The sequence below is a fragment of the Lepidochelys kempii genome, chromosome 3, assembly GCF_965140265.1.
Source record: "Lepidochelys kempii isolate rLepKem1 chromosome 3, rLepKem1.hap2, whole genome shotgun sequence".
NCBI lineage: Eukaryota > Metazoa > Chordata > Testudines > Cheloniidae > Lepidochelys > Lepidochelys kempii.
This window is the reverse complement of record NC_133258.1, coordinates 26,223,144-26,238,525: the sequence shown is the minus strand read 5'-3', so window position 1 is coordinate 26,238,525 and position 15,382 is coordinate 26,223,144. Positions and strand designations below refer to the sequence as shown.

Genomic DNA, 15,382 nt, shown 5'->3' with positions numbered 1-15,382 from the left:
TCTTTATTGTGCTGTTCTCCCTCCTACCATTGCTTAGAATCGTGAACTCTACCATTTCATGATCACTTTAACCCAAGTTGCCTTCCTCTTTCAAATTCTCAACCAGTTCTTCCCTATTTGTCAAAATCAAACCTAGAACAGCCTCCCCTCTAGTAGCTTTGTCCACCTTCTGAAATAAAAAATTGTCTCTATAGCATTCCAAGAACTTGTTAGATAATCTGTACCCTGCTGTGTTATTTTGCCAACAGATATCTGAGTAGTTGAAGTCCCCCATCACCACCAACTCCTGTGCTTTGGATGATTTTGTTAGTTGTTTAAAAAAAAAAAACCTCATCCACCTCTTCTTTCTTGTTTGGTGGTCTGTAGTAGACCCCTACCATGACATCACCCTTGTATTTCTACCCCTTTTATTCTTACTCAGAGACTTTCAACAAGTCTGTCTCTTATTTCTGTCTCAACCTCAGTCCAAGTGCATACATTTTTAATATATAAGGCAACATCTCCTACCTTTTTTCCCTGCCTGTCCCTCCTTCTATACCAATATTCCAGTCATGTGTATTATCCAGTGATACGTAGTCTCTGTGATGCCATCTAGGTCATAGTTGTGTTTATTTACTAGCATTTCAAGTTCTTTCTGCTTACTCCCCATACTTCTCGCATTAATATACAGACATTAGTGATAAAGAAAGCTAACAAGATGCATGAGACTTTATGTAAGCCACTTCAGAACACATGCTGGTCACACTCCTCACATTCAAAGATTGGGGAAAATATGTTCTATGCATACCAATACCCTTGTAAACAGTAACAGAAACTAAACAAGAATTTAGCATAAACAATATGCAAAAGGTAATACTGACATGTAAAAGGAAAATCAGTGATTTGATCTAGGGTAGCCAGGGAGGAAGATTAGTTTTCCCAACAAACACCCAAAACTTTAAAACAATCCTAACCATAGATCTCTAGTTATGCCTCCAAAATATCAATAGCAACATCTATATTGAGCTATGAGTGAAAAGAGTTATATATAAGTTCTAGGTACTATTATCATTAAACATAATTAGAGTGTTGAAAACACTTCAGCAGAGAAGTCTGGGGGAACGTGCCGAATTCATTGTCTTCCTTTTCTGCAAAAGCAGAACATTCAATTTGGAACAGCTATTGTACTGCAGGTCCAATCCTGCAAGATGTTCAACACCTGAAATAAGCATTCAGCCCTAACACATTACCTTCAGCATAAAAATATGCTAAATCAACTGTAGACAAATTGCGTTGTTACACTGAAGTTTATGTGACAGACAACTTTTGTTCTCTTACATGAGCAGGACTGTTGTTAAATCAAACTAGTATACTTGACAGGGATAAGAAAATTACTGGATTTGAAAAATGATTAGTATTAATAAATTATTAATACTAATAATTGATTCTACATCATAAAATATTCTCACCTGTAAATCCAAATCCAAATTTGACATGATCTTTGGCTCAAAATCTAAATTAAACAGGGCTGTTCTTATTTTATGTATTAAAGAAGGTCACAACAGCTGAATACAAGATCACCTGTAAAATATGTCAGTCATCCTTGAAGGCTGCTCCTACACAGGACACTTTGGTGCCATCCTTGAGTACATCCTGATGATTAACTCAAATGCCCTTGAGTTAATATCTTACATTGCAGTTTAACATTTACAACAGTTTACCTGCAACTCTCAGTAAATCTGCAAGTCCCAGGAGCTTGGCAGACTGTTTGTAGTTTGTGGGCAACTGAGCAATACAGTCCTTGATGAGGCTGAGTCGATCAGAACACAAACGCACTGTTTAAAGAAAATATGATATGTTAAAGGGAGATTATATGCACAAACTTTCTCTAATGTATGTGTAATTTTTGTTTAAAATGCAGGCACACTTACTCATGCTGCATAAACAAAACAGCTCGTTTTCTAAGGTAATATAGTTATTTGTTATAGTTTAACTAGGACTATATATGCAGAGGGTCCTTCACAAACACATAAAATACATCTCCCCTGTCCTGAAAAGCTTGCAATTTACATTAGGACTTTAGAGGCACATTTTAACAGGAACTGCAAACAATTACCTATACTGCATATTTTAATACTGGTGGTCTATAAAGTGTTTAACACAATGAATTTTTATAGTTTATATAAAACTATATACTGTAATATAAAACTAAAGTTTATATTTTTACAGCAGTATTGACCTTCAAAATTGCTTCGATCAAGCTTCCCACTCTATAAAATGAGTCTGCTTCATATTACTAGACAAGCTATGAAGAGAACATACAGAGTACTAACCATTAAACCTTCCCACTTAATACTCAATTAAATTAGCAGGAAATTAATTTATGCAGGGGGAAAAAATCAATATTAGCATATTATATCTATATTAGAAAAATTTCTACCAGACAAACATATCAATAAGAACAACATAAAAGCATCCATGTATTGCAAATTTTATGAAGGACCTCTGGAAATCAAATGGTCAGCTTTCAAAAGTCAAGCAGAGTAAAGATTTAAGACAAGAAACATAACAAAAGTATTGATTTTTTTGTAGGTTCTGTAACACAATACATTAGTGGGCACCATTAAAATCTTTGCATTTACTGATTACACCAGTTAAATTTGTCAGAGTATTTCTCATTCTAATTAAAAGGAATGCCACATACCAAGACAATATTGTGGTTTCATAAATATCAAATATGGGGATTTTCAGATGTATTCAGTATTGGCCTAACTTTGGAGTTCTACCATTAACTTTAGTACAATTAGGTCAACGCTGACTATTTTGGTAAAATCACACCCTAAGATTTTAATTTAACTCCCTGTGCCGATACACCAGCACAAATTGTGACTAACTCAACTTGCTTCAAAATATTACACTGATGTAACTGAACAGAACTTAGCCCATTAGAAGTAAAAGCTAATGGATTTATGGGCCTGAATAGGCAATAATTTACACCAGTTCTACACTTCAATAATTAGCCTTGACGTACAACAACATAAATGAAAGAAAGATCACATCCTGAATCTAAATGGAAACCAAAAAAAGTTTAAAAGATACAAGGAGTCCCACTTTAAGATTAAAACACTGTAAACAGCACCCTTTCAAATAAAAAAAAAAAAACAAATTAAGAACTTAATGTTTGAACTTGGCCCTTTACCCTAAAAGGGTAAAAAAGCAATTTTCACATATAATATTTCAAAGTCCTAAAAGCTTCATAATCATGTCATTAATTTTTTAAAGCCATTAATTCAGATGGGCAATTCTGTTTCTCATACGAATACATTAAACAAGGTTATTTTTACATTTTATATACATAACAAGGACTCAGCAGCTGAACACAAGACTGCACCTGCAAAATATGTCAGCCTTCTGGAGACTAAGAAGATAAAAACAGGGGTGAAGTGTATAGCTCGTTAAAGTGAAAGACTTAATACTGGCCAGATCAGCTCAAGAGTCAAGGCAGCAACTTTGCAAGCTCTCAGTCCTCCTCTCAGTGGCTCTCAATCCTCACTGCATAGCCATACTCAAATAATGTAGAAATGGATTCATTGAAGGGGAAGGGAAAACAGACATAGGCCCAATACTACTTCTCACTGGCATGGAAGGAAGGTAGATATATTTTTTTCTTCTTTAAAGCAAACTCATCTGGAGTATTGTGTTCAGTTTTGGACCCCCCCACTACAAAAAGGATGTGGACAAATTGGAAAGAGTCCAGTGGAGGGCAGCAAAAATGATTAGGGGGCTGAGCCACATGACTTATGAGGAGAGGCTGAGGGAATTGGGCTTATTTAGTCTGCAGAAGAGAAGAGTGAGGGGGAGCTTTAAACTACCTGAAGGGGGGTTCCAAAGAGGATGGAGCTCGACTGTTCTCAGTGGTAGCAGATGACAGAACAAGGAACAATGGTCTCAAGTTGCAGTGGGGGAGCTCTAGGTTGGATATTAGGAAAAACTATTTCACTAGGAGGGTGGTGAAATACTGGAACGGGTTGCCTAGCGAGGTGGTGGAATCTCCATCCTTAAGAGGTTTTTAAGGCCTGTCTTGACAAAGCCCTGGCTGGGATGATTTAGTTTGTTTTGGTCCTGCTTTGAGCAGGGGGTTGAACCAGATGACCTCCTGAGGTCCCTTCCAACCCTGATATTCTATTATTTTATGATTCATGAGACACACTCAGCTACTACGGCGATAGGTGGTGGATGAATATTCTAACAAAGGATAGGTGGGATTAAAAATCCCCCACACTTTTATTTGGCCCAAATTTGTGGTACGGCTGGATGGATGGATAATCAAACTAAATAATGTCTTAAAGTTACCATTTTATATACCCAACAAGGGTATCTGTAAATGTTCTTAAACATTTGAGCCATGCTCCAGGGCAGGTAGGCTGGAAAGAGTATTTCTTGGCACATGATGCTGGAATGCTGTTCAGGCAGCTTTTATACTACAAAATCATTTACTACTTCTGCTCCTAGTATGTGTTTCCTTTGGGGTACCTTAACATTGCATTAATAGAGCCTTACAAAATTCTACTAGCTCACTTACCCCCATATTTAAAAAACAAACAAACAAACAAAATAATCAGGCAACTAATATATTATTTTTTAGCATCATCATGAGGACAATGATGAGAGACAATGTTGCAACTGGGATGGTAAAGTTTCATGCGTATTTTGCAAGCTAGTATTAGACGCTTGGTCTTGCATTTAAGATTTTTTTCAATCAATGGCATCATGCAACACTAAAAATCTTCTATCAAACTCTTGAAGGGCTAAGATGGTCCCAAATGTGACCTTTCAGGACTTGATCAATTTAGTTAGTTTTCATTATTTCAAGGTCACCTAAACTCAGTCAAGAGACTATGGGCAAGCAAAGGTGGACATGAAAGATTAGTGGGAATAGAAAACAAAGACTGAGAAAGGAATTAAAAGAAAAGAAGATGTAACAAAAGCTAAAGAAAAACAAATTGAAAGAGATGACTGGGAAACTAATAATGAAAAAAGGGAGAAGAAAGTAAACTAAAGAGGCACAGAGGAAAAAGAAAAGAGGTGAAAAATTAAAGAAATCTTTGTGGATGAAAGCAGAGTCAGGAGCCATTGTCTCAAGAAGATCTTATATAAATTATGAAGAGAGGAAATAAAATTTGATAAGACTATTTGAGGAGGAAGAGGATATCCAGAAGTACAAATATAATAAACTATTTTAATATATATAGAATATACTGCGAGCCTCATACACATTTTGGCAATTAACTAGAGATTACTGTTCAGTTGGTTGCAAAAAAGCAGGGCGGGGGAACACAAGAGTCGGAGTTAGGATAAAGAAAAGCCAAGCTAATGAAATTAAAAGACAAAACAGTATAAGATGAAGTGAGCTGTTGCTCACGAAAGCTTATGCTCAAATAAATTTGTTAGTCTCTATGGTGCCACAAGTACTCCTTTTCTTTTTGCGGATACAGACTAACACGGCTGCTACTCTGAAACTTGTCAGTATAAGTAAAGTAACTCTAAAGGTTAGGCTCATACCCACAGAGAAATCCTGAGAAAGGTTGTGAGAGCATCCTAACATCCTACTGAGCAAGATGATACTACACAGGATCAGGTGGGAAAGGGGGAGAGAGATGGGGTGTGGTGTATGTGTGTGTGTTCATTCCTTCCTCCACGGTTCAGAGAAAGTGCACTGCAGTTCCCAAGCACAGAGTACACAAAGAATGTAAACCCACAACTTTAATTCTTTCCTTCCTTTTATGCACTAAATAGTGTTTCACTCTTAATGTTATTTAAATGTCATCTTTAAAATATTTAAATTACTGTACAATAACATCTACCTTGGATAAACTTCTTGCAGCTATATGAAAACTTTAAAACAGATTTTTATTCCTTTACTAGATGAATTTATCTGAAAGATTTTGAAGAGAGAAGGATAAAGCAGTACCATTAAAAATGACAGGCTTCATTTCACATACAGTAATTATGGCAAATTGGATATGTTACAGGTGATATTAAAACTGTATTCCAGTACAATTTTTTTTAATGACTCTGTTTTAGTAAGTGAAACAGGCATGAAAGAACCGTGCATATCACTCCAAGGTCATTTATAATCTGAACAAAATAAATCAATTCACCTTGAAGAATAATAATTCAACTGCAGAATACAGAAATGTTTTGCAACTAGGCTTTTTATCCTTCAACCCTGTGCCACAGGAAATTAGAACATAAGAATGGCCCTACTGGGTCAGACCAAAGGTCCATCTAGCCCAGTATCCTGTCTGCCAACAGTGGCCAGTGCCAGGTGCCCCAGATGAAATGAACAGAACAGGTCATCATCAAGTGATCCATCCACTGTCACTCGTGCCCTGCTTCCGGCAAAAGTTCTTATGCTTTTCCTATGGAAATATATCTGTTTCATTTAGCTTTTACAAAAATATTTGCAATGGAAAAACAAAACGAATTCCACACCACTTTAAAAAAATGGGAAACACAAAAAAACTATTTACAATTTTAAATCAGGAGTTCTCCAAAAGGAAATCTACTGCAAATGTTGACCTCGATTGTCAATTTGTTTTACAGGAATATACGAAGCCATACAGCAATCTGCTAAAGAAAGAAACTTATTCTTTTTTCAACAACAACTTCCTGCAGATAAAAAAAAAGAAGACTCTCTCAAAGATTGTTTTCAAGGTAATTATGTTGTATGAATATTCTGGGCACCATTTCAGAGGTGTACTTTCCACTGCAGTTAGTGGGAGTGGTGAGTAATTGTCAAGGTTCCTTCCCCACTCTGAACTCTAGGGTACAGATGTGGGGACCTGCATGACCCCCTAAGCTTATTCTTACCATCTTAGGTTAAAAACTTCCTCAAGGTACAAACTTTGCCTTGTCCTTGAACCCTATGCTGCCACCACCAAGCGTGTTAAACAAAGAACAGGGAAAGAGCCCACTTGGAGATGTCTTCCCCCCAAGCCCTACACCCCCTTTCCTGGGGAAGGCTTGATAAAAATCCTCACCAATTTGCATAGGCAAACACAGACCCAAACCCTTGGATCTTAAGAACAATGAAAAAACAAACAATCAGGTTCTTAAAAGAGAATTTTAATTAAAGAAAAAGTAAAAGAATCACCTCTGTAAAATCAGGATGGTAAATACCTTACAGGGTAATCAGATTCAAAACACAGAGAATCCCTCTAGGCAAAACCTTAAGTTACAAAAAGACACATAAACAGGAATACACACTGCATTCAGCACAGCTATTTTACCAGCCATTAAACAAAAGAAAATCTAACGCATTTCTAGCTAGATTGCTTACTAACTTTTTAAACCAGTCGGAGAACACTTCAATCTCTCTGGTCACGCAATCACAGACATGAAGGTCGCTATCTTAAAACAAAAAAACTTCAAATCCAGACTCCAGCGAGAAACTGCTGAATTGGAATTCATTTGCAAATTGGATACTATTAATTTAGGCTTAAATAGAGACTGGGAGTGGCTAAGTCATTATGCAAGGTAGCCTGTTTCCTCTTGTTTTTTCCTACCCCCCCCCCAGATGTTCTGGTTTAACTTGGATTTAAACTTGAAGAGTGGTCAGTTTGGATGAGCTATTACCAGCAGGAGAGTGAGTTTGTGTGTGTATGGGGGTGGGGGAGATGTGAGAAAACCTGGATTTGTGCAGGAAATAGCTCAACTTGATTGTCATGCACATTGTGTAAAGAGTTGTCACTTTGGATGGGCTATCACCAGCAGGAAAGTGAATTTGTGTGGGGGGGTAGAGGGTGAGAAAACCTGGATTTGTGCTGGAAATGGCCCACCTGATGATCACTTTAGATAAGCTATTGCCAGCAGGACAGTGGGGTGGGAGGAGGTATTGTTTCATATTCTCTGTGTATATATAAAGCCTGCTGCAGTTTCCACGATATGCATCTGAGGAAGTGAGCTGTAGCTCACGAAAGCTTATGCTCTAATAAATTGGTTAGTCTCTAAGGTGCCACAAGTACTCCTTTTCTTTTTGCGAATACAGACTAACACGGCTGTTACTCTGTAACTTTTTACAGGAGTTCTGAAGAGCATTCCTGATCTGTTCCTGGCAAAAGCATCACACAGACAGACAGACCCTTTGCCGCCCACACCCACCCCCCCAGCTTTGAAAGTATCTTATCTCCTCATTCGTCATTTTGGTCAGGTGACAGCGAGGTTATCTTAGCTTCTTAGCCCTTTACAGGTGAAAGGGTTTTGCCTCTTGTCATAAATATAAAGGGAAGGATAAACCCCTTTAAAATCCCTCCTGGCCAGAAGAAAACTCCTCTCACCTGTAAAGGGTTAAGAAGCTAAAGGTAACCTCGCTGACACCTGACCAAAATGACCAATGAGGAGACAAGATACTTTCAAAAGCTGGGAGGAGGGAGACAAACAAAGGGTCTCTGTCTGTCTGTATGCTGGTTTCTGCCGGGGATAGACCAGGAATGGAGTCTTAGAACTTTTAGTAAGTAATCTAGCTAGGTACGTGTTAGATTATAATTTCTTTAAATGGCTGAGAAGAGAGTTGTGCTGAATAGAATAACTATTTCTGTCTATCTTTTTTGTAACTTAAGGTTTTGCCAAGAGGGGTTCTCTGTGTTTTGAATCCAATTACCCTGTAAGGTATCTACCATCCTGATTTTACAGAGGGGATTTCTTTACTTCTATTTCTACTAAAAGTCTTCTTGTAAGAAAACTGAATGTTTTTTCATTGTTCTTAAGATCCAAGGGTCTGGGTCTGTAGTCACCTAGGCAAATTGGTGAGGCTTTTTACCAAACCTTGTCCAGGAAGTGGGGTGCAAGGTTTTGGGAAGTATTTTGGGGGGAAAGACGTTTCCAAACAGCTCTTCCCCAGTAACCAGTATTTGTTTGGTGGTGGTAGCGGCCAATCCAAGGACAAAGGGTGGAATATTTTGTACCTTGGGGAAGTTTTGACCTAAGCTGGTAAAGATAAGCTTAGGAGGTTTTTCATGCAGGTCCCCACATCTGGACCCTGGCGTTCAGAGTGGGGAAGGAAACTTGACCTCTGGCCAGGAGGGATTTTATAGTTTTCTATACAGAAAGGTGGTTACCCTTCCCTTTATATTTATGACAGTAATGAACATCAGTGATGATCAAGCTGCTCACTTTTTCAAAATAGTTTCATGAAAATAGATTACATTTAAACAGTGTCTTTCCCTCTCAAAGGATCCCCAAAGTGTTTTTACAAACAAAAGGCATATTAAGACTCTTATGCAGCAAAACACTTATGCACAAGAGTAAAATGTATGTACAGATGGAGTCTTATTAACTTCACTGGGCTTACTCATGTTAAAGCTATAGACAATTTTCAGCTAATGAACTGTGGCTCATGTTCCACCAAGCCATCACATCAGGGACATAAGTAATACATTGTACCTTGTAATGGCAAGATTCTCAGACCAAATTCTTCAAGATAGCTAAGAGCACGAATGAGATCTAGCTCCTCTTGGATAGCACTGGGGCAGTCTACAATAAGTTGTAAACAGCATCTAAATAAACAGAAAAAGAACATTACAAACTTCATACAAGTTATTTATAATATATATAACTTTTTATATTTGCCTGAAAAGTGCAAAACAACAGTGATTTATTACACTTTTGGACTGTCAAATTTTTAAAAGAAATTGCATCATGTGACAGAGTTTTACATGATTTGACCGTTAGCTGACCAATGCTCTGCGACACTCAGAAGCACATACTAGTTACCAAATATCTTAGCTGGGTGACCCGTGATACTCATGACTAAATTAAGACACTAAACACCTAAATTAGGAAAAACTTAGGACTTCTAATACTCGAGCACATTTAATAAAACAGAGACACTGAGACATTTACATTTATTGAAAAATTTAATGCAGCATAGGGGCAAACTTCCATGCACCACTGTTGCTTTTAAGCTTTGCCAAAAATAGCACACAACGCTAAAAAGCTTGAGGAAAAATTACACAAACGCAACTCTTCCAGGGACTCCAGGCAGTTCATCCAGCAATCTGTGTTAATTAATAAATAAATAAAATTTCTGAATGAACAGAAATGATAGATTAAAAATTGCTGATGTACCAACTGAATAAGTGTTTATGAATAAGTGTTTTATGCATGACCAGATACTATTTCTCAAGTAGTAAAATGCATCAAAAATGATTTTTGTCTTTAAAACAACCTTTCATCTTATATGGTGCACAGTGAAGGAGGCATCACTCCACAAGAACCTGTGTATTCTATCATATGCTTATGCAATTTGTCATGTGGACATCTTCATATATATAGAATATTTGGTATATATAATTTGAGAGAGAAAGAAGGTATCAGGTTAAAAGGATGCAGTTGTGATAGATGTAAGCTAGCTTTGTTAATAACTGAAGAGTCAGATTTTCAAGAAGATTCAGCACATACAAGCGGGCCTAAATTTTCAGAAGTGCTTGCTACCCTTTAGCTCCCTCCGTTCTCAAAGAGAGCTGGGCACTTTTGAAAATCTGATGACCTTAGGTGCCTAATGGGAGCTGTTGTGTGTTGAACACTTCTGAAAATCCGGCCCAAGTCACATGCTTGTGTCCACCTATGTAACTATTCAGACTACAAGCATAACCATTTAGAATGTAATTGGAACAAACCCTTTCAATTGTGACTTAGGTCTACAGTAAACGGTTAAGTCGATCCAGCTGCATTGCTTAAGTATGTAAAAAATCCATACCCCTGAGGAACATAGTTACTAACTCCAGTATAGACAGTGCTAGGTCAACAGAAGAATTCTTCCATTGACATAGCTACCTCCTCTTGGGGAGACAGATCAACTACAGTGGTGGGAGAACCCTCCCATCCGAAGTGCTACAGTGACGTGGTTGTGCCGCTGTAGCGGTTAAAGTGTAGCCATAGCTTACGTCTGATCATCATTACTACTTTCTGCGGAGGAAAACACTGCTTAACTATCCATTACTAGTTAGCATGGGGAACGGTCACTGTCATGTACACATGGCAGATTTAATCTGCCACATTCTGCCTTCTCTACAGGCACATAAATCCCCATTGAAGAGCTTTTAATAATTAGATACAGCATGTGCACTTAGATTACTGAATGCATATGTAAATGGCAATATTCTAACAAATAGTTATACATATGTTTTAGCAGGAATCCATCGATATTTCTGCAGGGTATCTAGTAACCTTGGTATCTCAGAAATGTGACAATCAATCAATCTATTTTAAGAATGTACCAGTCTAGTCATTATGGTGTGGGGGTGCAAAAGTCAGCACAAACCCTATGGTTCAATTTAAAGTCTTCAAATAGACAGACCTGGGCCCTGCCCCAAAGAGTTTATAATCTGATCCAAAGCTCAATATTAACATGATCAAAAAGGGGGAAGGGACAGCTAACTCAATATTGCACAGGCTAGGCACTGCACAATTTGATGGCTCCCAACTGTTCCAACTCATTGTCTTTTGTGGAAAATAAAATCTGATGTCTTCAAATGCTACACAATTTAGCCATAGTTGCTGGGCTGTTTCAGGGAAGGGACACAACCAAAGTGGGTCCAGAGGAGGAATCTGAAGGAGGAGGACAATGGCCTTAAGGATTAAATCAAGGTATATACTCCATGTATATAAGTCAGTGCTGAAGAAAGTGTAGAGATCTTAGTGGGACAAACAGACAAAATAGATGTTCCAGGCTCACAGTACTGAAAAAAATCAATGTATCTTCTGTGAAATGTCTTCTCTGCATGCTTTTTTAGTTTTAAACAATCTAAATTTATACAAAAATCAATATTTACGATCAAAGTATGGCAGCAAACATAGAAGTATAATTCCCCCCAAACAGTTGAATATGAACACAACCAAAGCTAAATTGACGTAAACCAAAGTATCTGGCGGTCTTCACTCGACATGTAGAAGTTCACCTCCTCCCTCACATGGGTAACAGAAAAAAAATCTGTATGGGATTGGAGAGAGTGCATCACATATATTAAAATGTAGAGACAATGCCTTCCCCTAGAAGTCCTTCTATGCCACCCGCAGTCTCTGATTGGGTTTGGAAAAGAGAGAGAGAGGCATACCAATAGCCCACTCTTTGTTATGGTTATTTGACTGTCCTTATATATAAGGACCAGACAAGAGTCTGGGTCTTAAGCCATATTTGATCATTTAACTTCCAAGTTAGTCTCAATGAGTCACCCAGAGTTATTTATTGGCTTACTCCCACCTTTCCCTAGAATTTTAAGGGAAAAACCTTGAATATGCAAAATTCATTAGCTTCTTTTCCTACTCAGTACTTCACAAAATATGTATCTGCACAGGTAATTATTTATACTCCATCAATAGAAATAATAAGTAAACTGTTTTAAAAATGTACAGAAGATGTTTTTATTTATTAATACTAAACCAAGCTCTGACCAAGAGGGATGAACCTGGTCTATTTGGTTACAAAAGTGTATCCCCAGTCTGTGTCCAACATCAGTCTATCACTTCTAAAATAGAGAAAAGGCTGGGAGGGGGGGGGTGATCAGAACTGCATTTTCAGGCCCTTTTAACAACTTTTTTTCCAGTTCACTCATGGAGAAACCCGATTAGTTAGCGGTGGCCCTAATTATTCATGAGAATAAATGCATGGTTTGCTGACCTATACACTCAGTAAGTGTTCCACTAAAAAGAATAAAACTTCCTAATATCAAGAAAGTGAAATCAGTTATTAACTGTTCAACTGTAAAGCACCTGAATTACGCAATTAAAAGTTGCTTTTTTTGATCGCTGCAAAAACTGATAAGGAGCACAAAGAATTATTTTTATAGGCCAACATGAATACTGTGCCTTAGAAAACACTAACTTATTTAATAATTTTTCCTCATACTTTGGTTCATCCACTTAGATGTAATTAAGTAAAAAAAAAAAAGTTTTGTTGATTCTATCTTACGGGGGAAGAAAGAAATTAGTCTGAATTAATGTATACTTAAATAATAACATAAATGGAATAGAAAATTCTTAAATAGTAAGGAAACACCAGATAAATTAAGTCATTTGTATATAAAATTAATATTCAGGATAAGCCAAGGTATAAACCACAGTTGGGGTTGGTCCTGCTTTGAGCAGGGGGTTGGACTAGATGACCTCCTGAGGTCTCTTCCAACCTTACTCTTCTATGATTTATTTTCAAAGTAGGAGACATCAGATTCTCTTACCTATCTACATGTACCTCATAGACAAGAACCATTAAAACACTATTATATTTAACATTTCAGTGAAATGATCTCTCACATTAGATATAATTATCTTGTGATGACGGGGACATCTCTATTTCTTTCAGAGAAAAAAAAATGTTCCTAAAAAGAAAGGGATGAAGTACAGCAAGGCTGCACTAAAAGAAAATAAGGGAAATAAAGAAGGAAAGAAAAGGAGACGAAATTGAAAGACTGAAGAGAAAAATGATTACTTATTATTCGCATTGTGGTAGAATCCAGAAGATCAGGGCTGTACCAATAAAGAACAAAGAGATGGGTCCCACCACAAAGAGTCTGAGACAGCGTCATATGGACATGAGGATAACAAGGAAACAATGAGAGAATGTTGATCAGCATGGTAAGCAGCAGCTATTGCTACTTGACCAAAACAAAACAGATACACACACTTTTATATCCTCTGTTCAAGACTCTCACAGCACTTTCCAAAAATCACTGAGATAAACCTCAGAACACCCAATATTAGAGGTTGGATAACTACTTCCCCTTTACAGATCAGAAACTGAAGCATAGAGTACAACAAGACCCTGGACTTGACTTGAGTCACAGCCATCTTGTGTATGGACTTAGCATAACCCACAGTCATGTTGTATGCTCAGCCACCGTAAGTTGAAAACAAAAAACTACAGAGTCAGGAGAATTCAGGCTTGACTTAGGCAGACAGATAGAAAAGTATCAGCTGCAGCATTACGAATACGGCTAGATATATATTCACAAAGTCATAAGAATAGGGAGAGAATGGACAAGCTAACCTTGAATTTCTGTAGCTTCTTCCTGATAAAAAAAAATATATGAGGTTTTGCTGTTCTAAGTGTATCCCACTAATGAAGCACAAAGATAAGTAGTCCTTGAGAAGTTATTATTAACTGTGAAAAATACAAAAGCTAATGAGTAGGTGGTCTTAGGCATGTGAACCACTGTACAGTTAGTGGGTTTTTTTGCATAGCTACAATTTTAGTAAAATAACTGATTAAGGCATAGATAAAAGAAATCCTCATTTTAACTATATAATAAGGGTCAGAGAACAAGCTCATTGGAACTTAACTCCAGGATACAGCTCAAGACCAAAGTTGCTAGGATTTTTTAACCCCTGCATGATTAGGTTGTGTAGAAGCTGGAGACCCGGACGAGATCAGATCCTGACTAGGAGACTCTGTCTGCTTTATTGGGAAAGATGAGCATTAGATGCTTGGCATGTGTATTCTGTTGATTGTTAATTGGTAATAAATACATGTACATGTTTAAGAATATTTACTGTATGACAAAGGCTCTTTCACTGGGAGAAGGTCCTGTTAGCCCTCAGAGGGCCACTGGGCCTAGGGATGGGTGTGGGAGCCCCAAATTGTGCAGGTAACATGGAGAGGACAAGTGACTTGGTCACATAGGAAGTGCAAGATGCTGAACACATGCCTAATTTTAAGCACATTAAGTGGGGGGAGGGGTTGTTTGTTTTTTACATTTTTTTAATGTATGTTGATGTGACTGAAGCTGAAGTAATTATTCTGGTTATTTGTATTATGATGATGTTTGTATTATTATGATGTATTATTATAACACCATCTAAAGGTCAGGGCCCGATTGTGCTGGGCACTGCACAAACAGCTTTCCCCTCACACCAGAAACATAAATTTGACCAGATCAGTGAATGAAATATCCTGGTTGAGTTCTGTCTGGATACCAATTTTTTTCAGAAGTTAATGGACAATCCATGCTGAACTTCTCTTCTGATGGCCAGGTTGTTAACTGTAGGTGCTTCAGGTCCAGATGAAAGAGGCATCCCCCAGCTTTAAGAGGTCAGGTATTTTCTTCAGGTGCAATGTGAGATCCTTAGCTCTCTAGTAAATCCAGTGGAGGAGTAGGATGCCTTCAGCTTTCCCCTTTTGTATCCTTTCGGTGAACTGTCTTGAAAGGAACCAGATTCTTCACTGTCCAGGACATTTTTAACATTGTAACAGAGAAGCTTTGACTTCTTGCTACTCCCTGATTTTGGAATGGATATAAACACTCATGCCTCAATCATAAGCCAACTTCTAATGGGAGGTAGGAGGAAACTTCCTCTATAAGTATCATAATAACCCACTACATGGTTTCTTTCTCACTATCACAGACAG

At 37.6% G+C, this 15,382-nt stretch overlaps 1 protein-coding gene across 4 annotated transcripts in view; it reads right to left on the bottom strand.

Moving 5' to 3' along the window:
* Window positions 1-15,382, bottom strand: part of NBAS (NBAS subunit of NRZ tethering complex) — a 406,507-nt gene that overhangs the window by 247,880 nt on the left and 143,245 nt on the right. For all 4 annotated transcript variants that reach the window (XR_012157919.1, XM_073335981.1, XM_073335983.1 and 1 more), the window contains exons 31-32: window positions 9,424-9,536; window positions 1,701-1,814 (exon numbers count right to left, since the gene is read on the bottom strand). Coding sequence is in view for 3 of the 4 variants with exons in the window: in XM_073335981.1 (XP_073192082.1) it covers window positions 1,701-1,814; window positions 9,424-9,536 (227 nt within the window). In the remaining variant the exon portion in view is untranslated. The remainder of the gene's footprint in view (window positions 1-1,700; window positions 1,815-9,423; window positions 9,537-15,382) is intronic.